At 40.7% G+C, this 23514-nt stretch overlaps 1 protein-coding gene across 1 annotated transcript in view; it reads left to right on the forward strand.

Moving 5' to 3' along the window:
• ATRNL1 (attractin-like 1) overlaps positions 1 to 23514 on the forward strand; it is an 827041-nt gene that overhangs the window by 676574 nt on the left and 126953 nt on the right. The window contains exon 28 of the mRNA XM_006831380.1: positions 2621 to 2735. Within this exon, the coding sequence (XP_006831443.1) occupies positions 2621 to 2735 (115 nt within the window). The remainder of the gene's footprint in view (positions 1 to 2620; positions 2736 to 23514) is intronic.

Genomic DNA, 23514 nt, shown 5'->3' on the forward strand with positions numbered 1-23514 from the left:
CACCTGACAACAACAACAACATTCTCTAAATATTTATACCACTGGAGAATATCTATGTACTTATACTTATTTTGACTTAACATTTCCCAAAACTAAGACTGTTAAAGGTAAGCTTTCCAATATAAAACCATAGAACATGCAGCTTGATACAAATATTGCAATCTGTCTCTTGGCATTTTCTTGGGGTGTTTTTATGCCCCGAGTTTCTGCTACCATGACCACTCTCACCTTTATGTTGAAAACTCCCAAACTGTGTCTGTATGAGGCAAATTTTAAAACCAGAGATTTATGTTGCTATAAAGGAGAAATCCTTTATAACCACATAAAACCATTGTCACCAGAAATTTCAGCCTAAGTTTTACACGAAAAGAGACATATTTTATCTTTAATGCCTCGTTAAACTTTCTGGAAACTGCAGTATTCTAAAACCATTCTAGGTGAATGACCGCATATGTCTGTCTAGCTTTTGAAAAGTTTAAATATTATCCATGAAAAAGACTAAACAAATCATTTGTTCTAATAATTAAAGCAATAGCAATTTTTTTCCCTTTTGCTTAAGTTTGTCTTTATGCTGAGATGATGCTCTGATATTTCAGCCATCTCACACATGAAGGTTCTTGGAGAGCTAACAGCCAAAATCACCTTTCTAAGCTAAAGTGGGACTCCTGGTGTGGCGCTGTAGGATAAGCACTGGACCCAAAGGTCGGTTTGAATTGAGAGGTCAGTGGTTCAAATTCACCAGTTGTTTCTCGAAAACCTATACAGGGTTGCTATGAATCTGAACTGACTCGATGGCACTTCATAACAACAACAAGCTTAAGTGAGAGTCTATCAAAGGTGACATTGTTTTTAAACACAAATTTATTGTGTTGTGTGCAGGTATACACACTTGTGTGCTTGTATGTGTGTCTGTATGCATGCTTCTATACCTATTATAAGCTGCTTTGTGTGGCCGCTAAAAATATGCAGTCTAAAACCAGCCTACTCAAGTTGAAATCCTCTTCTTGCCATTTCTTAATAATGTGACTTTGCGTAAATTATTCTCATCTTTAGTGTTCTAAGATTTAAATAAGCTATGTAAATTACTTTCAATAATGCCTCATCCATAATGGTGTGGTGGTGCAGGTTAATGCACTGGGCTGCAAAGTTGGTTTAAACCTCAGAGTTGGCAGTTCAAGTTCACCAGCTGCTCTTCGGAAACCCTACACAGGGTGGCTATGGGTCGAAACCGACTCGACGGCACTTAACAACAACAACATAATAGGTACTTATTAAATGGTGGCTATTACTATTATTTTGGAGTGCTTGTGTGTCATTGTTGGATAAGCACTGAAATGCTAACCTCACAGTCAAAAGTTCAAACCCACCAGCTGCTCCTCAGAAACCCTGTACAGGTTCACTATGAGTCAGAACCGGCTCAATTGCACATAACAACAATGACTATTATTGGAGTTCTGGTGTGGCACTATAGGGTCAGCACTGGACTGCTAACCTCAAGGCTGGTTTTTTAAACCCATGAGCCACTCCTTGAAAGCCCTATACAGGGTCATTATGAGTCAGAACTGGTTCAGTGGCATTTAATAACAACAACAACAATCGCTAGTATTTGGAAGCCTTGAGCGCTGGTAGCCTAGTGAATTATGAAATGAACTGCTAACTGCAAGGTCAGTGATTCAAATCGATCAGTCATTCCGTGGGAGAAAGAAGAGGCTGTCTGCTCCCATAAAGCTTTAGAGCCTTGGAAAGCCTGTACAGGGTCACTATAGTGGGACCAACTCCACGGCACACAACTACAACTACTACCACCTGGTGTGGTGCTGTAAGAAAAATACAGGAATGCTAACTTCAAGGCCAGCAGTTCAAACCCACTCACTGCTCCTTGGAAATCCTATACAGGTTGCTATGAGTTGGAACCAACTCGATGCTCCTTAACAACAACTTTCCTGTTATTATCTTGATCATATATTCATTTGCTCCTTTTTATTCCTAATGGTCTATTATTTATATAAATGCCTTGGTGAATTACTATTAAATGTGTATTTCACAGTTTATGCCAAGTTTCATAGCATTATGAATGCAAATCCCACGTCCAATATCGTGTAATACTTCTATTTGTCCAAATATGGGTACCTCTATACACTGTGCTCTGGGAGCATAGTGGTTACAAATTGGGCTGCGAACCTTAAGGCCAGCAGTTTGAAACTACCAGCCATTCCGCGGGAGAAAGATGAGGTGTTCTGCTCCCGTAAAGATTTACAGCTTCGGAAACCCTGTACAGGGTCGCTATGGGTCGGAACCGGCTTGAAGGCACTTAACAACAACATACACTGTGCTAGGAGGCCTGTTGTGGCACCGTGGGCTAACACGCTAGAATGTAAAGTCAATTTGAACTGCTAGGTCGGCGGTTCAAAGTCACCAACCACTCCTTAGAAACCCTATTCAGGGTCACTATGGGTCGGAACCAGCTTGAAGGCATTTAACAATATGACAGAACACTGTGGTAACAGCTGGTGTTGAGCTGAGCTGGTGGATTCCTCATCACTAGGAACTGAAGCCAAGCTAAGGTGCAAACGCAGGCAGCTGTCAATTATGTAAGCCTAAAATGGGTTTTCTTTTTCAGGGGGCGCCTAAACCAATAGCCATGGAGCCGTGTGCTGGAAACAGAGCTGCTGTTCTGACGGTGTTCCTTTGTCTTCCTCGGGGATCGTCCGGTGCCCCTCCCCCTGGGCAGTCAGGTAGGATGTGTGAGGGGCCTTCGGCCAACTTGCAGACTGAACAGTAAAGACCCTTACCAGGTTCTAATTGAGCGCACCGTCAAATGCTATTAGAATACAATGCATTACCTAATTCTCTACATATGTGCATTACCATACATTCATCCTTGCTAATGTTTCTCATATTAACACATAGTGTGTGTGTGTATTTAAGTGTACGCATAGAATAGAATAGCACGCACCTGTATGCACGCTCCAATTCACTGCTGTAATTACAATGAGAAAGGTCGCCAGTAGGGCAAAGCCTCCTGACCAGCTCCTTTTCTTTCTGTGTTCTTGTCATCTGGGAAGCGAAGTTAGAGATGTAACTAGACATTAATTTTGTGAATATGGAACCAAGCTAAGGGAATTCTTAGTGTGTCTTCAATGGTGGAATCAGAGAATGACAGCTTGCTACAACAATCTCAATATATTCGAGATATGTTTTGCTCCCAGACCAGAAGATGGAGTTCATAGGCTGGGGAACTCTCGCCTTAGAAGGATACAGCCAGAAATATGTTTTGAATTTGGAGATAATTATTTGTACTGTCTTAGAAGTTTTTGGATTGCTGTGATGTTGTTGTTATTGTGTTGTCAAGTCTGTTCTGATTCATTTCAACCCTGTACAGAGTTTCCGAGGAGCAGCTGGTGGGTTTGAACCACTGACCTTGTGGTTAGCAATCCAGTGCTGATTCTACAACACCATCCAGGACTCCGACTGCTGTGATAATATCTGCATTAAAAATAAGCTCAATGCTGAGTGTACTAATACTTAAATCTTTGCAGTTCAATCTTTCTTTATAGATGAGTTGAAACTTTCTTCTGTGGAGCTAAAGGTTAAGCGACTGGACTACTCACCACAAGACTGGTACTTCAAACCCATCAGCTTCTCCTTGGACACCCTATACAGGGTTGCTATGAGTCAGAACTGACTTGATGATTCTTTTGAATCCCAATGACAATATTCCTTCTATTTTCATGTTCTCATTTTTCTATCTCTTGATTGTTTCATCTATCCAACTCTTTAATGGAAGGGATGTTTTGAGGGCAAAAGTGATTTCAAATCTTTTTTGTCTTCAGTTTGCCTTCAGCATAAAGTGCTAGAGATCAGGCAGTTTACCAACATCAGGAAATTATGGTGAACTCACCTCCCAGCATATATCATCTTTACTTGGATCCCTAGTTGGTTTGATCTTGCCCCTCACTCTCCTGTTTGTGTTCACCCAGAAATAAAAACAGGAGGCCCATTAGTTTATACCTTGTCAATTTACAGATTTTTCTTCTATGTTGGGGTAGAGGGGGTCTCTGTCAATTTCAGACTCACCATATATAGAAACTGATGATACCCTGTTGCAGGTTGATGTTGATGATACCTACCCAGAGTTCCTTTGTAGATGTTTTATTCAAAGAAATTAACATGCTAGGTGCTCATGTATTTGAAAGAATGTCTCACTCTTCTTCCTGCAAAACGAAAGTAAATGGGATGCAGTCATAGAATCATTTTGCACCAGGTCAGATAAGATGGATAATTATAGGTACTATGCCCAGCTAATGAAGGTATTGTTTTAAAGCTGGGATGATTTCCAAAGCAAACACTTTACTAATGAAAACAAGTCTATGTGATATTCACCAAAGTTCTCTTAGATCCTTGACAAGATGACTTACTGATGAGTAGAGTGAAGACAACTGCCAATACTCTGCCCCTTTAACCTTTGAGATCCTTTTTGATGGATTTAAAAGAGTCCAGTGGCTGTGTGGACCATTACATCAGCTGAGTTTAATGATGGATGTGCTATGATTACTAATGATAGGGCTATCTGGATGTGCAGAGGGCTTTACTCTTACAACGCGTTTTCCTGTTTATCGTTTCTGATCATCATGGAAGGCCCACTTTATTGATTTTTTTTTAATAGTATTTTCTTCAGTTTTTGGTGAAAGTTTGCATAGCAAATTAGGTTCCATTTGATAGTTTCCAAAGAAATTGTTCTATGACATTAATTACATTTGTCACAACGTGTCACTGTTCTTGTTGATAGTGTTCTGTTTATTCTCCTTTCAGTACTTTAGTTTCCCTGGCTCCGGACCTTCTCATCTTTGCTTTGGAATAATTGTTAACATTTTAGTCTCACACTGATGGTTTTTTTAAGTAGGGCACTCATCTTATTGGTAATATCCTTTAGTTTGTGTGCTTCTCTTCTGTTTCACTAAAAGTGATCTCAGAAGCAGTGACACTGGAGAGATGGAGGCAGAGATGATGACATAGAGAGAGAGAGCAGCTGAGGACTCTAGACTCATGGAAAGAGAAAGACTGAGTGCTGGCAGCCAGGAGGCAGGCTTACAGAGTGTGCCCTTTGGTTGTTTAAATTATTATATATTACTTAGTGTTTTTGTGAACATCCCCCCAAAGCAAAGCAAAACAAAACAGAGGGAATAGAAGCAAAAACTGTTGAATGATGATGCATGGAGGAAACTGTAATCATTTAAATGAAACGATGATTATAAAACCAGTGTTCTCCCATGTAAACTATCACTCAATTCACAATAAAAACTTTAAAAAAATTAAATACAAAAGCAAAAAAACAGAAAACTGATCTCAGGGGATAAGTTTGGTTCTAGGTTTAAAGAGTGTCTCAGAGTGATAATGTCAAAGAGTCCTCTGATCCCTAATGTCTGAAAGTCCTCTGATCCCTACTATTCCAGTTTGTCTGACTTTTTATTTAAAAAAATTAATAATTTGTTTTCTGCTCCATATTTTTTCTCCCATTCTATCCAGGACCAATTACTGTGACCCCAGTCATAATGGTTAGTGATGGTAGCTGGGCATCATCTAGATCTTCTGGTCTCAGGGTACATGAGGTTATGAATCATGTAGACTCATTTCTTCTCTTAGCTTTAATTACTTTCTTCCTGTTTTGCTCCTGAGATTAGAGACCCAGAGCTGAGTCTTAGATGGTTACTAGTAAGCTCTGAGGCTCTCATACAATACCCACTTCATTAAGATACAGAATTTCTGTGAACTATGTTATGTCACTTGACTGGGTTATCCCATAAGACTATGGTCCTGAGCCTTCAAACCCAGAAAATATATCTTAGAAAGTGTTTGGTTATATCTGAGAAGTATCCATATTTGTGTCTTCAATGAATATGTGTACCTTTACCCACTTATTTGTATTTACACATACCTATATATACTTTTTTTCTTACATATATACAGACCCATGCCCATCTTTATACCAGTTGGTCTATACCAATCCCTATGTCTTCAAAAACTTGATTTTACTTTGATTATGCTGTACTAACCACATTCACATTTGGTGCCACTTTTCCCATCACCAAAAATAACAAGTGTCTATGCTTTCCTCCTCTCTGCCCTGGTAAACACCAATGAACATTGGTCTCTACATTTATCTATTCTTATCTTCTTAAAAAGAAGGAATCATACAATATTTGTCCTTATATGCTTGACTTATTCCACTTAGCACTATGTCCTCAGGTGACAGGACTACTTTATAAATGAAGGAACAGAGGCATAGAAAGGATGCTGTTTCTACATCCTACATCAAGGAATAAGGGGGTTGCTGGAGAGAGAATGCTACAGTATAGAGCAACACAGCAAAAAATACTAGTCACCAGCATTCTAGGTAGTTTTTCCTGATGATCTGTAATAGAGAGCTTGTTTCTCTATGATCAACATCCCATGTCTTCATAAAACAAACATTTTTGAAGGAGAACTGAAAATTTGGATGAGAATGGTATCAGCAATAGATTGAAATCTACCATGAATTTTTTAATAGACAGATTGAGCGATGATGAATATCTGTGTGCATAATTTAGGAAGAGATTTGTTATAATAAAACTAAATGAAAATGAATAATTTTTTTCTAGGTAGAGTGATAAGAGCAGGAAGATTCTTTGATTTGACCCCTTCAAAATACAATAGTATCTGCTGTCTGCGTCCCACTTTGAAATGAATCAAAAACATATACTGCATTGAAGGATTAGTAGTAAGGTGGATAGATGGACAATATTCTATGAAACAAGTTGACAGTAGAATCTAGGAAGTGGAAAATTCTTTCAACTTTGCTATATGTTTGAAATGTTTTGTTGAGAAACAATAAAAGAAAAAACATGAGGCAGTTTCTGCAGAGACATTTTCTAATGCTATAATCTGTGTTTTCCCTGAATAAGACAAATATTGATACTCACAGATAAACAAAATGCCTTCCCTGCCCCTCCACTCTTCATCAAGCTATTTGGCATGTGCACAGTCCGTTAAAACTTAACATAGGATTATGCAAAATATAGGAAGAAACACATTCCAATTATTATTTAGGAACCATATTTTCTCTGAAGGGAAATGTTGACATCCGTTTCATCAATTCTCTCATTGCTAGTGTTTGACTTATATCTTTATAGGTAGCTTGCATATATTAAGGATCTTCAAAAAGTTTGTGGGAAAAGGTGGTTATCTTTTAATCCATTTCCTCACAAACTTTCTGAAGCTCTCTTATTTACCTGTGCTTACCACACTTCTCTACACATAGAAAGTAGTTCATAAAGGCTATTGATGATGATGATGATGATGGTGGTGGTGGTAATGATAGTGATGGTGATGATGATGATGGTGGTGATGATGATGGTGGTGATGATGATGGTGGTGATGATGATGATGATGGTGCTGGTGGTGATGATGATGGTGGTGATGATGATGGTGGTGATGATGATGGTGGTGGTGATAGTGGTGGTGGTGATGATAATGGTGGTGGTGAGGATGATGATGATGGTGATTATAGGGTGGTGATGATGATTGTGGTGGTGGTGATGATGATGGTGAAGATAATGATGGTGGTGATGATGATGGTGGTGGTGGTGGTGATGATGATGATGGTGGTGGTGGTGATGATGATGGTGGTGGTGGTGGTGATGATGGTGAAGATAATGATGGTGGTGATGATGGTGATGGTGATGATGATGGTGATGATGATGATGATGGTGGTGGTGCTGGTGGTGGTGATGATGGTGAAGATGATGGTGGTGGTGCTGGTGGTGGTGATAATGATGATGGTGGTGGTGGTGATGGTGATGATGATGGTGGTGGTGCTGCTGCTGATGGTGGTGGTGGTATTATTGATGATGATGCTAGGACACCTGGTAAATGCAACCTTGAGCAACTACTTCCTGGATCAGCCTCAGTTAACTACAATGTAATGAGCCATTGGATTAAAAGGTATTCGTATTTCCAGATTGTTCTCCTAGAGGCCTGAAGTTCCGGAAAGCCCCTCCCAATATTGTTCTAGGATGGACTGGAGATGATGAGAAGGCTATGGAGGAGATGTCCATGACCAGTCTCCTGAGCCCATCTCCACTGTGGAGACAGGGTACCATGAGTCTTCTCTTGGTTCCTGGGCTATTTTGTCTCCAACTGTTAGCATATCTGTTCAATGATTAAATAGCATTCATTATTAGATTCGAAGTGTCTCCAAATGTTAGCATATCTGTTCAGTGATTAAATAGCATTCATTATTATATTTGAAATGTTCTTTACTGTGTTTGTTGTTGTTGTTAAGTGCTGTTGAGTGGATTCTGATTCATAGTGACCCGGTATAGGATTTCCAAGGAGTGACTGATGAGTTTGTACTAGAGACCTTGTGGTTCAAACCAACCTTAGGACCAGTGTTTTATCCCACAGCACCACACCAGGACTCTTGCCTGTTGTTGTTGTGTTGTTGTTAAGTGCCGTCGAGTCAATTCTGTCTTGTCTATTAGGGATGGCTTATATAAATGATACTCTTTTCTGGCTGCTTTGGTATAGGGGAAAAAAAATAAAATAACTGTGCAAGATTTCAAAATCCTTTGTCAGGTCCTATTTTGAAATGTTGGGTGCACATAGTGGTTGATGTTTTTATGATCCACTCTTCATCGGCAAGAATGTTGTTGTTTTGCTGTTAAATGCTGTTAAGTTAGCTCCAATTCATAGCAACCCTGCATAAGGCTTCCAAGGAGCAGCTGGTGAGTTTGAAGCGCAGACCTTGTGGTTCAAACCAACCTGGTGGTCCAGTGCTTATCCCACAACACCACACTAGGACTCCACTGGCAAGAATACAAGCCTGTAAGTGAAGGGTGCACTGGGGATCTGGGTGAGGCAGTGACACCATGACATGATGGTTTGCTCACGGACCTCACTTTCAGCACTAACTTATGAATGACACGTAAACATGCAGGGGCTAGTCTGGCCATCTCTTTTCAGTAGTGGCTAGTGATTGCACTTTAAAAAATTTTAAATATCACATTGTCTTTGGACCTTATTAGCGTGTCTTTCCACCAGTAAGCATTTAAGTAATGTTTAGCAAGTGTCTCTGAAATGTTCACAATCCCTGCCACGACCCACATCTAATACAGATCAAAAGGGAAGCTGTGCAGATTCACCCTTTAAAGTACCCCATGCACCACCTTTTGTTTTATCATAATGAACTTAGTCACTTGTAAACAATTCTCCCTCTAGATGGCTCAGAAATGTAAAAGCAAAACATACGAAATATACTTTAAGGCCTTCCAAGAGTTGAGGTTCCCTGTCCCTCCAGCTCCCTAAGATGTACTGTTTCATTCCTGTGTTTTCTGCTAGTAACTACTGTCAAGCACTCCAGATTCTATTGGGTTATATGTGGGCTTTCGGCTGTTGATGTCTGTTCACTGTGCAACCCCTCTCTTTGGATCTCAGAGTACTTGGAAGACCATCAGTCATCCCCATGAAAGCAGGGCACATTAAGTAATGCCGCTGATCTCCCTATAAACAACCAACTGAGCATGTTTCAAATCACCCGGGACATCAAGATCCCAAAGGATTTCAGACTCACATTCAGATAAAACGTGGACAGAGCAAACTGAGCTCTTCAAATGCATCAATTGAACATGATAATGATCGCTGTCACTTTGTGATGGAGGATTATGGGTTTCATAGTTTGTAATTCTTTCTAATGAGGAGCAGATTAACTTTCTTCACTAGAATCAAAATCCCAGTGGTTTGTGTCCACTGTCTAAAGGAATCTATATACTTCAACTAATGGCACAATTCTGTCATGCTCTTGCTTCATGTATGAGTGAGTCTTACATTTCCTGATGTGGCGCAGTAGGGTCAGCACTGAACTGCGAACCATAAAGTCAGCAGTTCAAACCCACCAGCTGCTCGTTGGAAACCCTATACAGGGTCACTGTGAGTCTGAAATGACTTAATGACATTCAACAACAACAAAAAGTAATAATGGACTCCTGGTACTCTGAAACACATGGTCGGCATTTAAAACCTACCAGCTGCTCCTCAGAAACCCTACACGGGGTCCCTATAAGTCAGAAATGACTCAAAGGCTTTTAAAACTATAACAACATTAACTGAAAGAAGCCTCCTAAGTAGTCTAAGGTTTAGAAATTTTCTTCTTTATCTTTAGGTTTGGAAATTGTAGCAGAGTGATCGGGTTATTTTGAAATATTATATAAAGTTAAATGTGATGGTCTACCCATAGTGCTCCATTCTATCCTGTTTATGATGATAATAGGAGAACGTTGGCTTAATGAAATGAAAAGGGAAATATTGCTTTACTATTTTAATGATTGTCTGTTGTTGTTGTTGTTCAGTGCTGTCGAATTGGTTCCGACTCATAGTGACCCTGTATAGGATTTCCAAGGAGCAGCTGGTGGCTTTGAACTGCTGACCTTGTGGTTTGCAATCCAGTGCTGATCCTACAGCGCCACACTAGGAGTACATTTTAATGATTAGGAAGTATCTAGTCTATCTAAATTTTGTATTATTTTATCTGTACAAGGGTTACAGACAGAATATTTTACAGACAAAATAACTGAAATTCAAATGAGGTTAAATAACTTTCCCAAGTCCAACACAGCTAGTTAGGGAGGGAGCCAGAATTCCACTATGGGTCCTCCATGACTGCTTCTCTGGATAAAGGTACAAGATATACTACTTGTTGTAGCTAAGTGTCGTATAGTTGCTTCTGACTTATGTTGTTGTTGTTGTTGTTAAGTGCCGTCGAGTCGGTTCCGACCCATAGCGACCCTGTACAGGGTTTCCGAGGGTGTAAATCTTTACGGGAGTAGAAAGCCTCATCTTTCTCCCGCGGAGCAGCTGGTAGTTTCAAACCGCTGACCTTAAGGTTTGCAGCCCGATTCGTAACCACTCTGACTTATAGAAACCCCATATATGGTATCTGAGGAGTGGCTGGTGGGTTTGAACCGCCGACCTTGCTGTCAGCCATCCAGTGCTTCTCCTACAGCGCCACACCAGGACTCCACTAGATAAACTTGTTAAGTACTGTTGAGTCAGTTCCAACTCATAATGAACCTGTGTAGAGTTCCAAGGAGGAGCTTGTGGGTTTGAACTTCTGACCTTGCGATGGCGCTATGCTTTCACTCCCTAGTCAGAATAATGACCTAGAGAGTTCTGTGAAGCATTGAGCTTAAGGGGCAGGAGGATACATTTATCTCTCCTGGTAATTTAATTTCTGAAATTTGAAAAAATGGGAATCTTTGCACACTGTGACATATCTGCTAATAGATGTGTATACTAGTGACAAGGACATGCTGTCAGATGAAAAGAACTTCAGTTTGGATTTGTGAGTTACAGGCTTGGAGTCACTCACTAGTCCTGAGATCTATACTCAGCTTTGCTACTAACTAGCCATGTGGCCAGGAGCTATTCTTCAAGTCTCTAGAGCCTAGTTTGCTCACATATAAAAAGATGGAATTAGATTAGATCCCTGAAATGCATTTTGCTCTAACTCCATTCTACTATAAATTATGTTAGATGATACCTGCTTATTGTGTGTGTGGTGGGGGGGAGTGCGGCCAATGATTTGCTTCTAAGTGGTAGCTTAATTTATCTCTCCAGTTTCTCAGGAGCAGTTAAGAAACTTTTTAGTATGTTACTTGTTAGTGAATAAAATTAATTAGTGCTACTCCTTAGTTTGGGTCCTGGCATGGCACTGTAATGGCAAGATTGGCAGTTCAAACCCACCAGTCGGTCCATGGAAACCCTTGACAGGGTCACTGTGAGTCGAAACCAACTGAATGTCAAACAAGAACAAACTCTTTCAATTGAAAACAAAAATTCTCAGTAATTTTATCAATAAAATCTTGAGTCTAATTTCAGTATGTTTAAACAATGTGTGATCTCCTTGCCCCCATTCTAGAAGTGAGTAAAAGCAATCTCATTCCATCAGTGAGTGATGAAGGCCTTACCTGTTCTCAAAGGTGGACCTGGAACCCACTCCAGGTGTGCTAGCTCTCAGTGCAGCACTCCCTCCTTGGAAGCCAGAGTTCTTTCTAGTTGATTGCCATTTTCCAAAAGTCTCCAGAGTTTCCTATCCTTTCAGATTCTGTGTTGTCTGTTCATAACTCTGCCTCTAATTCTTACACTTCTAGTAACACACTTGATGATCTAATCTTAGAACACCCTTGGTCAGCAGTAGCTGGAATAAGAAATAGAACTCATGAATTGTATCAGAGAGTCATAAAAATCAGGCATGCTATTAATCGTTTAACTTCAAAGCCAAATATTGTTCATAGCCAGTGGGCACTTTGTGGGCACAAAATTAGTCAGAGAGCCCAGTAAACAACAAAGATAAGAACTTAACCATTTCTTAAAAATAAGTTTTCATTATAAACATGACTCTATGTCAAAAAATCCCTGAAAAGATCATAAAAACCATCAGGAAGAAATAATTTCATCTTCTTTATAAGAAAGCATTATCGTGAAGCCTTATTTGCTGACTTTACTCATTAAAAAATATTTTACAGAATTCTTGCTATGTGCCAGGGCATAAAACTACTCTCCAGAACAAAAAGGTATCGTTCCTGCCTTTCTGTAGGTTACAGATGTTCTTGTTTTAGTGCTGTGTGTTGGGTCCGACTCATAGAGTTTCCGATGAGTGACTGGTGAGTTTGAACCTCTGACCTTGTGGTTCAAACTGACCTTGCAGTCCTCTGCTTATTCTACAGTGCCATGCCAGAACTCCATAAGTTACAGATATATGGAGATAAACATAAAACATATAACCATGCAAAGGAATCCTTTTTCTCAGTTCTCACTTGTGCCAAGACAAAATGATATCTTTGTAGCATTTGACTGTTGAATATCTCCCCCATCACCTCCCAGACCTTCTTTCTTCTCTAGTATTTGATGACTTGATTTAGTTCCACCAGCTTATTTAGAATTCAGTAGAGATAGTGGACAGAGCACACCTCCTCTGTTCACTGTCTACTTCCTCTGCCTATATGAACAGGTAAGCATTTCCCAAGGTGGGATCCTTAGCCAGAGTCTCATCCTGTCTACTCCAGTAAGATAGTACCTGCTCCACTCACTTAGGGATGCTCCTCTCCAGCAAGCTCCCTGCTCTACGGGTCTCCAGGCAACAGCTGTCTCTTGCTTCATCTCTACCAGGATTCCCTAAGAATCCTCGTATGGCTCTGTAGATTAAGCACTGGACTGCTAACCCCAAGGTTGGTAGTTCAAACTCACCAGTCACTTCTTGGAAACCCTATACAGGGTTACTATGAGTTCAAACCAACGTGACCACACTTGACCACAATAAGATGTAAACTCAGTACTGACTCCATGGGGCAGTGGGTTGGGTTGGGTTGGGTTGGGTTTGGGTTTAAATATAAAGTAAGGTGCTCTGGTGGTGCAGTGGTTAAGCGAGTGGCTGTTAAACGAAAGGTCAGTGGTTCGAATCCACCAGTTGCTTCCTGGAGAACAATGTGGCAGTCTGCTTCTGTAAAGAGTACATCCTACAAAACTCTCTGGGGGCAGTTCTCGTCTGTCTTACCAGGCATTATGGGTTGGAATTGATTGGATGGCACTGCAACAACAGATACAAAGTTACTCTTCCTCCTGTTTTCCCCTTTCACCACTCCATACTTCACAGACTAGCTCTTCTCCCAGATTTCCTGTTTGTGTCAAGTCTAGTTTAAAACCTTGGAATTGTGTGTGTTCCTTCCTGTAGGCTCTGTAGATTTTTATCCCCTAGGGCGCTATGCGTTGGATCCAACTTGATGGCACTAAACAGCACAGCAGAGCAGACATCTTCTGTTTCCACTCTTAGTCCTTTCATGTGTTTTAGATCAGGCACTGGTTGTCGCTCTACCAGACTGCTTGCTACCAAAGGAAAGCACAACAGAAGTCATTTCACACCTTCCTTGTAAACCTTCGCCAAGTGCTGAGTGCTCCTTGCCAACTGAAGTAAGCCTGAACATTCCCAGCATGTCAGCCTCCCTTCCAGGTTTATCACCCACACAGACTTTGCATATGCCTACCTGCAGGGCCCCACTGGCTAGCCAGGGTCCCTAGGACAATCGTTTCAACTTCTTAGACCCGCACGCAGTATCCGCATCATGATGACGAGATAGAAGAGCTTTAAGATTGCAGCCACACTAGCATTTCCTCCTCCGACTCAGTATGTGTGTTCCCTGTGCCATACTCGGTGTTGTTGATAAGCTGTGTTATTCTTGTTGTTGTTATTAAGTGAGTCAGTTCCGACCCATCGCAACCCTATAAAGGATTTCCAAGGAACGACTGGTGAGTTTGAACCTTTGATCTTGAGGTTCAAACCCCCTTGCAGTCCAGGGCTTTACTGCACAGTGCCACCTCAGCACTCACATCCTCATAACAACCTGTTTTTAAACCCAGTTCAAATGTCACTTCTTCCTTGAAGACTTTTCAGTTCTTATTCTCTTTGAAATTTCATGGAATCTGTTGGCTCATTTCTTTACTTCTTTCTACTAATGTCAAAGTCACCTGGGTTCTTTTCTCAGCTTTCTTCTCAGGTGGTAAGCACTCTGAGGACAAACGTCTGTCTTATTTTATCTTTGAATCCCCAGCTACTAACAAGTTCCTAGTAGTTTTGGTGGGGGTGGGAGTGAAGGGTGGTTATGTGCCATGGATTCAGCTCCGACTCATAGCAACCCTGCGTAGAGTTTCCAAGGCTGTAAATCTTTATGGGAGCAGAAAGTCTCATCTTTCTCCTGAGGAACTGCTGCTGGTAGTTTCGAACTGCTGACCTTGAGGTTCGCAGCCTGACTTGGTACCAGTACGCTACTAGAGCTCCTTTAGCAGTTATGAGTTCTTAATAAATATTACAATTGATGAAACAAATTATTTATCATTTCATGGTAGAACTTCTTCACCAAAGAAGATATAGAAAAACATATACTATAGAAATGTAAGCTTTACTAGGTAAAATTTCACTTTGGGCTCCTTTTTTTCCCCCCACTTTTCTTTGTGATTTGGGTGAAAGTTTCCAGAGAACATTGGTTTTCCATCCTACAGTTCATACACATCTTGTTTTATGACATTGACTGTAATCCAACAAGGAGAGCCCGACTTTTTGATAGACTGGATTTTATGCTTTTATGAGTCATGCAAGATGCAAGCTACATATCTGGGGAAATAAAAGGAGCCCAATACCATATATTTTGGGAATGTATCTATTAAAGCTTAGGTGTTTAGACTTAAGGTTCAATGAAAATCAGAATATTAGTTAAAGATGACACAAAACAGTAAAGCAATTTATATTTGCAATGTAGCATACAATAAACCTATCATAAAGTTATTTTAGTTTCATGATTTGAACTTTTATTTCTTCCTTGGGTAGCAATTTTTCAAAGCTATTTCATTTAACTTTGAAAGAACACAATTAGTTTCTCTTCTTTATGATCATTAAAATAAATTTAAGTGTCCACATAAAAATTAAATTCAGAAAAGATAAGTTTACAAGATATATCTGGCACATTACAATATTTCATGTTTGTCTAGTTACTGTGGCACTGTAGGATAAGCACTGCAAAGGTCTATTTTAACTACAAGGTCAGTGGTAGAAATACACCAGTCACTCCGTGGAAACCCTAGGCAGGGTCACTATGAGTAAGAAACTACTTGACGGCACTGAACAACAACAATATCAACAGTTACTAGCATGTATCTTTTTCTTTTGAATCTATTCTATGTTCAGTGTTTTGTGCTTTTACTTCTCATAACCCAGTTGTTTTTAGTAGTCAATGAGCTAGCTCCAACCTGTGGTGACCCCAGCTACCACACGTTCCCAGTCTTGTGCCATCTTCACAATCATTGCTAGTGTCCTTTGTTGTGGCCAATGCATCTTTGAAGTGCCTTCCAAGCTAAGGGACTCATCTTCCAGTATTCTGCTGTGATTCATTGACAACTTTTCTGAAATGGATCACCAGGCTTTTCTTCCTAATCTTAGCCTGGAAGTTCCACTGAAATCTGTCCATCATGGGTGAATCTGCTGGTGTTTGAAAGACTGGTGGCAGCGTTCGACACATAACAGCAATACACAAGTGACAACAGTGTGACAATCTGTCAGATGTCAGCTATGAGATAGCTATTATTTTTCTTTCACAGATGAGGAAAATAAACTCATGAAAGTTGACTAGTTTGCCTACAACCATACAATAAATGCAGGAATTTGAATCCAGAAAATCTTACATGGAAGTGCTCTTCTCAGATTTGTTTGTTTGTTTGTTGTGGCACAGTGGGACTAGCCAGTTACACAGTTACTTTTACCAGCCACTGTCACTGCAAAGTGACATGCTATGGTTCTTCCAGTGAGATGTTTGGACTTAACCTTGTCTCATTGTTAATCCAAGCAAAATGGATTAATGGGTAAAGGAAATAAGGAGAAAAATAAGGATAGGGAGGCCTAAGGAATAGTCACCATGGCTAATTAAACATCATTAAACAGAAGTGAGTAAAATGGCCTAAAAATCAACTCAAATACTTGTAGGATAGGAACAATTAGAAACAAACACAAATAAAAAGTCAGAATATTTGCACATGAAAAATGAGACCACCAACACAGAACGCATGGGCAGCACATTTTTATTTTCTCCTTCTCTCCCCCTGCCCTTACCTCCCATCCCTCAAGCCTTCCAGGTATGTCTAGAATTGACTGGTAAATAATTACTGCAGTCAAAGAGAAAAGTAGGAAAAAAGCAAGTGACTTACCAAATCAACTTACAAAGCCAAAGGAAAATCAAGATTTGCTTGGTGTAAGCAAGCTGCCCTAGAAGCAACACAAAATCAAAGGAAGAATCTTGTGGCTGTGAGTAAAAAGTAAAGGGTAAATCAACCCTCCAGTATTTCTTAGCATGTCTGACACCATGGTCTCTATACAAATGCTGATTAGTAAGGCATCTTACTTTTAATTGGTCCTGAATTAGTCCTGCTCAATGTAGGTTTGAAGAAACTTAGCAAAAGACTGCCCTACTGCATTTAACAAGAAGGAAGATGGATGAATGATACTGAATGTCAAAAGACTGTAGACGTTTTGGAATTCTAGAAATGGCCTTAGAAATCTGCCAAAGAGAAACCCAGAGAGGTGGCAGGGAGACTTGTCTAACGTCTCATGTGGCTGTAGCTGAGCAAGGACTAGAACCTGGTTTCTGGATATCTCATCCAGGGTGGGCCTTTAACCCTCCCTCACACTGAGTATGCTATACTGCAAAAAAGCAAACCAGGAAAAAAAAATAATTCCACCTCCTACCAGCATGCAGGGGCCAGAACTCGGAGAGACAGTGAACTCCCTAGGCCCCAAAAGGAAAGTTCAGTAGCTTGGGAAAATGTAACTCTTTTTCAGAAAACTGGTAAAAAAGCTAAGAAAATGTGGCCATTCTTTTCTTCTCCCATAAACATTTCCACTCTCCTGGGTACTAGCTCAAATGGATACTGAGCAATCCAGTAGGTGTGTATTCAAGTTTTGATGAAAAAGTCCGTACTTTACTGATAGCAGATGTAATGCCAGGGTTTACTGAATGATGCTGTAGTGTCTTTGAGTGTGAGTGTCTCCACATTCTTAACAAAAGGCCCAGTGGAGAAACAAGCATCACAATGAATTCTTTAAAAAGGTCAACATTCATTATACTTACATTAAATCTTTAAGGCCAAAGTGATCTTTCTTTTAGGGAAAGAGTTCATGGTCCTCGGATAGTGAATGATTTACTTCCTTTTAGCCACCATATTATTTGCTAGTGAGCAGAGCCCGTGAAAGTTGAGTTGACATCCCTCCCTGATGGACCGCATATTCAGACCTGGCCGAAGCTCAGAGCCTATCTTCTTCCTTCGGAGCTGCGAGACTTAAATCCGTCCATCAAACTCCGGGAAGGTGGTTTAAGGTGTCCTGCATGGTTCTTGGGATCATTGTTTTTAGAAGCTTTGGGGTTTAAGTGGATTCTCGTCTCCTGAACGTACTGTCTGACATAATTTGAACTGAACCGTAAAGTCCCTGGAAGACTGGATGCAGTGACCATCCATTCAGTTCCATTTATTCCACAAGCCAGCCAGGATCATGAAATCAATAACATGACTGTGCCATCTGCCTTCCCCTTGCACACCATCATAATGAAAAATGACTCCTTAAGTGTTCTGTGAGGCAATTAAGCTCTGAATGCAGGGCTGTAATGGGAAGAGCTGGAGTTACATTTATATTCAAAACTTTACTGGTAAAACAGAAAGGAAGCTGTTGTCCATATTAATAGATATATAAAATGTATAAATGAGGCAATTTAGTATTATACTATTTCTGCACAATGTCACACAACTGCAGAAACACAGAAATAGGATGGGGACCAAAGTGACACTTGGCCCATCCAACTGCCCATAACAACAGCTGGTGACCTTGTCCGGAATCATCTTGGACAGACAGACTGTTTCTATGACCTTTCACAAAAGACATGCCTACCACTTCCGGGACTCATTCATTCTATTATTTAACAGTCTTCATTGCAATTTGATCTCATCTTCTTTTGTCCTCTTTCTTCTTGTTCTCATGGCTCCAGAAATAGAGAACAGCTGATTGCGCTTCTCATCATCATCTGTCTATTTCAAAATCAATCTTTAGTCTTCAGTTGGGTTCAATAGAGACCTCTACTGTTTCTACCCTGGCCCTATAGAGTCCGTGTCTACAAGTTTGGGTCCTTTCTTGATTCTCAGAATGTTCTTGAATCTTCCCACGTGTCATTGACCCAGAGAACTGTGGAATAGAAAAGGACTTTAGAGGAAGTGGTTCTACCTCTTTGTTTGCCAGAGGCAGAAACTGAGACTCACCTGAAGAGATTTGCTCGTAGTCCAACATTTAATCCATGGTAGAGCCAATGTGAGAACACAGGTGGCATTCTCAGACTCTTAGCTCATCACTCCATCCTCTCTTTTAAAACCAGTTGCCCTGATGTGGTGCTGTAGGATAAGCACTGGACTACAAAGTTGGTTTGAACTGCAGGGTTGGTGGTTCAAACTCACCTGCCACTCTTCAGAAGCTCTACACAGTGTCACTCAGTGCCAGAACCAATCCAAAGGCACTGAGCAATAACAACAACAACCCCTCTCTGAGGAGTCCGGATGCGATGCTGTAGGAGAAGCGCTGGACCACAAGATCAGTTTGAACTGCAAGTATGGCAGTTCAAACTCATCAGCCACTTTTCAGAAATCCTAAACAAGGTCAATTTGGGTCAGAACCGATTCAATGGCACTTAACAACAAAAAGCCCAGAACAACTGCTTGTCCCTTTCTCATGTACAGTTCAACAGGACTTCTCTCTCCTGTTCTCACCTTTCTGCAATTCTGCATTTTGTATTTATGTTCACTAAGTTTTTTGTTGGGCTTTTGGACACACAAAAAGGAATCGTTTGTTTGTTATTTTCTCTGACATTTCAAGGCCATTTAAAAATGTAATCCTAGCCTTCTAAAGTTTATTCTCATACCCTATGTTCTGCTCGATGTGTGTGTGTATGTGTTTTCCAGTCGCCAGTGGCACTGTAGGATCAGCACTGGAGTGTGAACCTACAAGCTGCTCCTCAGAAACACTATACATAGAAATACACATGGGTTTGCTATGAGTTAGAATCGGCTCGACAACACGTAACAGCAACAACAACAATGGTTCTGACTCATGACAAACCCATGTGGATCAAAGTAGAACTGTACTCCATAGAGTTTTCAGAGACTGATTTTTAGGAAGTATTTGTTTTCCTTGATCTCTTAATTTTCTGAAAGGAACTAACTATATATCTTTTGATTTCCTTATCAGGTAGTTCCAATAGCATTTATTCCCCCAGAAGATTTTCTGGTTCTATATTTTGGTCACTTGTTTGTACCATCTTGTTCTGATATTTGTTTTGTGTGATTTAAAGTTATCTCTTGTCTCAGAGACATTGTGGTGTTATTGTGTGTTAATTTGTTGATTGTATATTAGTATGTTTCACTCTGGTTTGTTTTTTTACTTTAATATACCCAGGCAACAGGGTGATGTGTCAATGTGGTTGCTAGTTTAGCAGCACTGGGGCACTCAGCACCTGTCTCCAGGTGAGTTAGGTAGTGGTTAGGAGTGTGAGCACAGATCTCTAATCACTGGTCATGTGGAGCAGCAGAGGAGTAGGGCAGGCTGGGAAGGTGTTGGCCTCTGTCCGTCATCAGTGGTTGTGTAACTGGCAGTGGCCTTTGTCCAGTGAGTAGGGAAGTAGGTGTGGTGTGGTGAGTATGACTGAGTAGGGTTGCTGGCTCCCACCTAATGGGGGGAAATAGCAAAAGGTGGGGGAAGAAAAAAAAAGAAAAGAAAAAAGCAATAAGTGAAGAGGGAAGAAATAAGAAGAAAGAGGAAAAGAGAGGTCAGGGGAGCAGCTCCATCCTGGTGCAAGCACAGGCCACGGAACATGGCTGCCACAAGAATGTTGTGCTCACTTCACGGGATGTGCACTGCCCACTGCAGAGGGACGAGTGGGCGCTGCTGACCGTGGCTGTGGTGAGAGGCACGCTGCATGTTCTGCAGGTTCATGGACCACCTGAAAGGCAGGCAGGCCATGGGGGTGGGGCACCCACTCCACAGGATTAAGAAAGGAGAAAGGCAAAAAAGGGAACATTTTACAAAGATGTAGAGGGAAGAGGGAAAAACTATGAAGAAAGAAAAAGAATAAAAGAGCAGCCCAGAACTGACACAAGTGCTAGCCACCCAACACGGCTGCAGTGGAATGGCTGTGTTTGCTCGGCCAGCCTGCACACCTCCACCTGTGGAGGGCTATTGGCAGGTATTGCTGACCAGAGGCAGTAGGGGGAGGGCGCCCACTCTGCAGGATTAAAAAACAAAAAAAAAGAGGTGGGAGAGAAAAACACAAAAAAGATAAACAATGAGCAGGTGGAAGAGGAGGGAACTATGAAGAAAGAAAGAGAAACAAAACAAAAACAAAAGCAGCGCAGTGTAGGTGCCGTTGGTAGCTGCCAAACACAGGTGCGATGGGGACGTGATGCTGTCTCCACGGGAACATGTGCTAACGTGATTTTGTCTGCGCGGGAATGTGTGCTGCCAACTGTGGACGAGCAGGGTGGGCACTGATGGCTAAGCAGGTGGCAGAGATGGGGAATCTGCCCCACAGAGCCCCCAAAATAATGGAGAGGTGGGTAGAGGAAGAGAAAGAGAGAGGAGAAAGAGGGAAGAACTGTGAATAAAAAAGAAAGCAATAAGTACAGAACGGGCACAAGTGATATTCACCAAACACAACGGGTGCAGCAGAATCACCAACTTTGGAGGGGCGGCATCGATGATGATGCTGACTGAGGAAAGGTGTGGGGAGAAGAACTGAGAATAAAGAAGGCGTAGGAAGGCAACACAACACAGACACGGACACAGGGGAGCGTAGGGTGGGGTGTGTTCTGGTCACCAGGAGGTTCTCCAGGGTGTCAGGTTCCTGCCCTGATTGGAACATTGCTTGCAGTCATTCAAACTGGCCATGCTGTGCCTGGACCAAGCTGTGCATCGCCACCCCAGATAGTCTGAATCAGAATCTCCATATTGGCCCTTCACCGCTATACACGTCTCCTTGTTTGCTGTCTTGGTTCAGTCCGTTCCTCAAATCTGTATTTGGTCTACTTCTTTGTCCTTGTCTTTGAAGTTCTGAGTTCCAAGATTATCATCTGTATCCGTTTTGCTTGGGTTTTTATTGTAGAGGGTCTGGATTGCATACCTACCTAGTCTGCCATCTTGGCCACACCTTAGATTTCTAATTCTTAAAACATTAACTTTTAAGTTGTTTGTATTTTTTCTTTCTTTCTTTCTGATTCTGCTTCCTATTATTAAATCATAACTGGTAGAGTAAGTAGGAGCAAGGTTAATAAAAGCTTAAACCCAGATGATACATTTTTACTGATTTATTTGTACCATGTTTTTATTATAATTTTTGATACTGCTACAAATAATTAAGCATCTCATAATCACTATATGAGACAGAGAAGCTATTTTCTACCAAAATACCCATAAAGTATTGACGGAACATGTTACTGACCAATTATAGAAGGTAGGGTTCCTAATGCAAATGCCATTTCTATTACAGCTCTTTCACAGTTGGAAAACTACATTTAGTAGGCTGTATTAAGTCTCCAAAACAAGCAAGGGCTCATAGGCAAAAATAAAAAATCCACCCTGGACTTAACTAGGAGTCAGGCACTGTGAAAATTATTTTCTTAAATGTTCTTATTTAATCTTGCCATAGCCTTATAAGAGATCTATAAAATAGATCATACTATCCCTGTTTTACAAATTAGGAACATTGAGACTCAAAATTTAGCAAATGATTATTGTTGTTGTTAAGGGCTTTTGAGTCGGTTCTGACCCATAGCGACCCTGTAAAAGATTTCCAAGGAGCGACTAGTGAGCTTGAACCTCCGACCTTGTAGTTCAAGCCCACTCTGCAGCCAAGCGCATTAACCCACAGCACCACACGGCACCACACCAGGACTCCTAACAATGATTGTTGAGTTAAAACCGTACAGAAACTGGATTTGAGCCAGTTTTGTCTGGCTCCAAAGCTTATTCCTTTAATCCCTAGACTTGAATGCTTCTCTGACAAGAATATATCAATACAGCATAAAAAACTAAAAGGGAAAATGGCACTTAAATGAAATTTGCTAAGCTTACATTTAATTTGCTCTAGTTTACTTTTTTATTTCTTCAAAAAAGGAGCAAAAAGAAAACTACAAAGGATTACAAAGAGTGATTCAGGGATCCAATGTTATTTTCACTTTGCTCTTAGATACTTCATATTCAAACCCAAGGCTTGGTGGTTACTCATGCATATCCAGTGCTGTGCCTTGTAATTGGTAAATTTACATCATGTGTGTCACCAGCAGCTTAAGAAAGGCACAGATGCCAGTTTTAGGAAATCTTGGGAAAGTCAACTCTGCTCAGACAAATTGGCCCAATCAATAAAATGCTAATGAAAAACAAATCCAAGGTTACAATTATAACCTTGAATTCTGACCAGGGCTAGGAGAGCCAGTTCATTCCAGTTCAACCCCCTGTGGAGAATTTGCATACTGAATCCAAATCTACATGTTAACAAGAATCTTATGCATCCATAAGCATCAATCACCTGCCTCCCACAACTAAATCAACAGAAGGAAGAGTCCAGAACAGAACAAAACTGTAAGAACAAACTCAGAGAATCTGGGAGGTCAGTCTATGATCATAACAATTACAATGTAAAAGAAGGTAAACACATAGGAACAGAGATCCAGATGGTGAGAAGTTCAGAACAATTACAAGATAAAACAGACTGCACAAATGGAGGGGGAAAGTAATGGAATATAAGGAAACCTCAAATAAAATTAACGCTTCACAACATACCAAGAAAATGAAAATCCAAGATGAACATGGAAACATTAAAACTATGAGGAAACTCACAAGAAAGAACACAAAAA

This window comes from Chrysochloris asiatica, unplaced genomic scaffold (assembly GCF_000296735.1).
Source record: "Chrysochloris asiatica unplaced genomic scaffold, ChrAsi1.0 scaffold00003, whole genome shotgun sequence".
Taxonomy (NCBI): Eukaryota; Metazoa; Chordata; class Mammalia; order Afrosoricida; family Chrysochloridae; genus Chrysochloris; species Chrysochloris asiatica.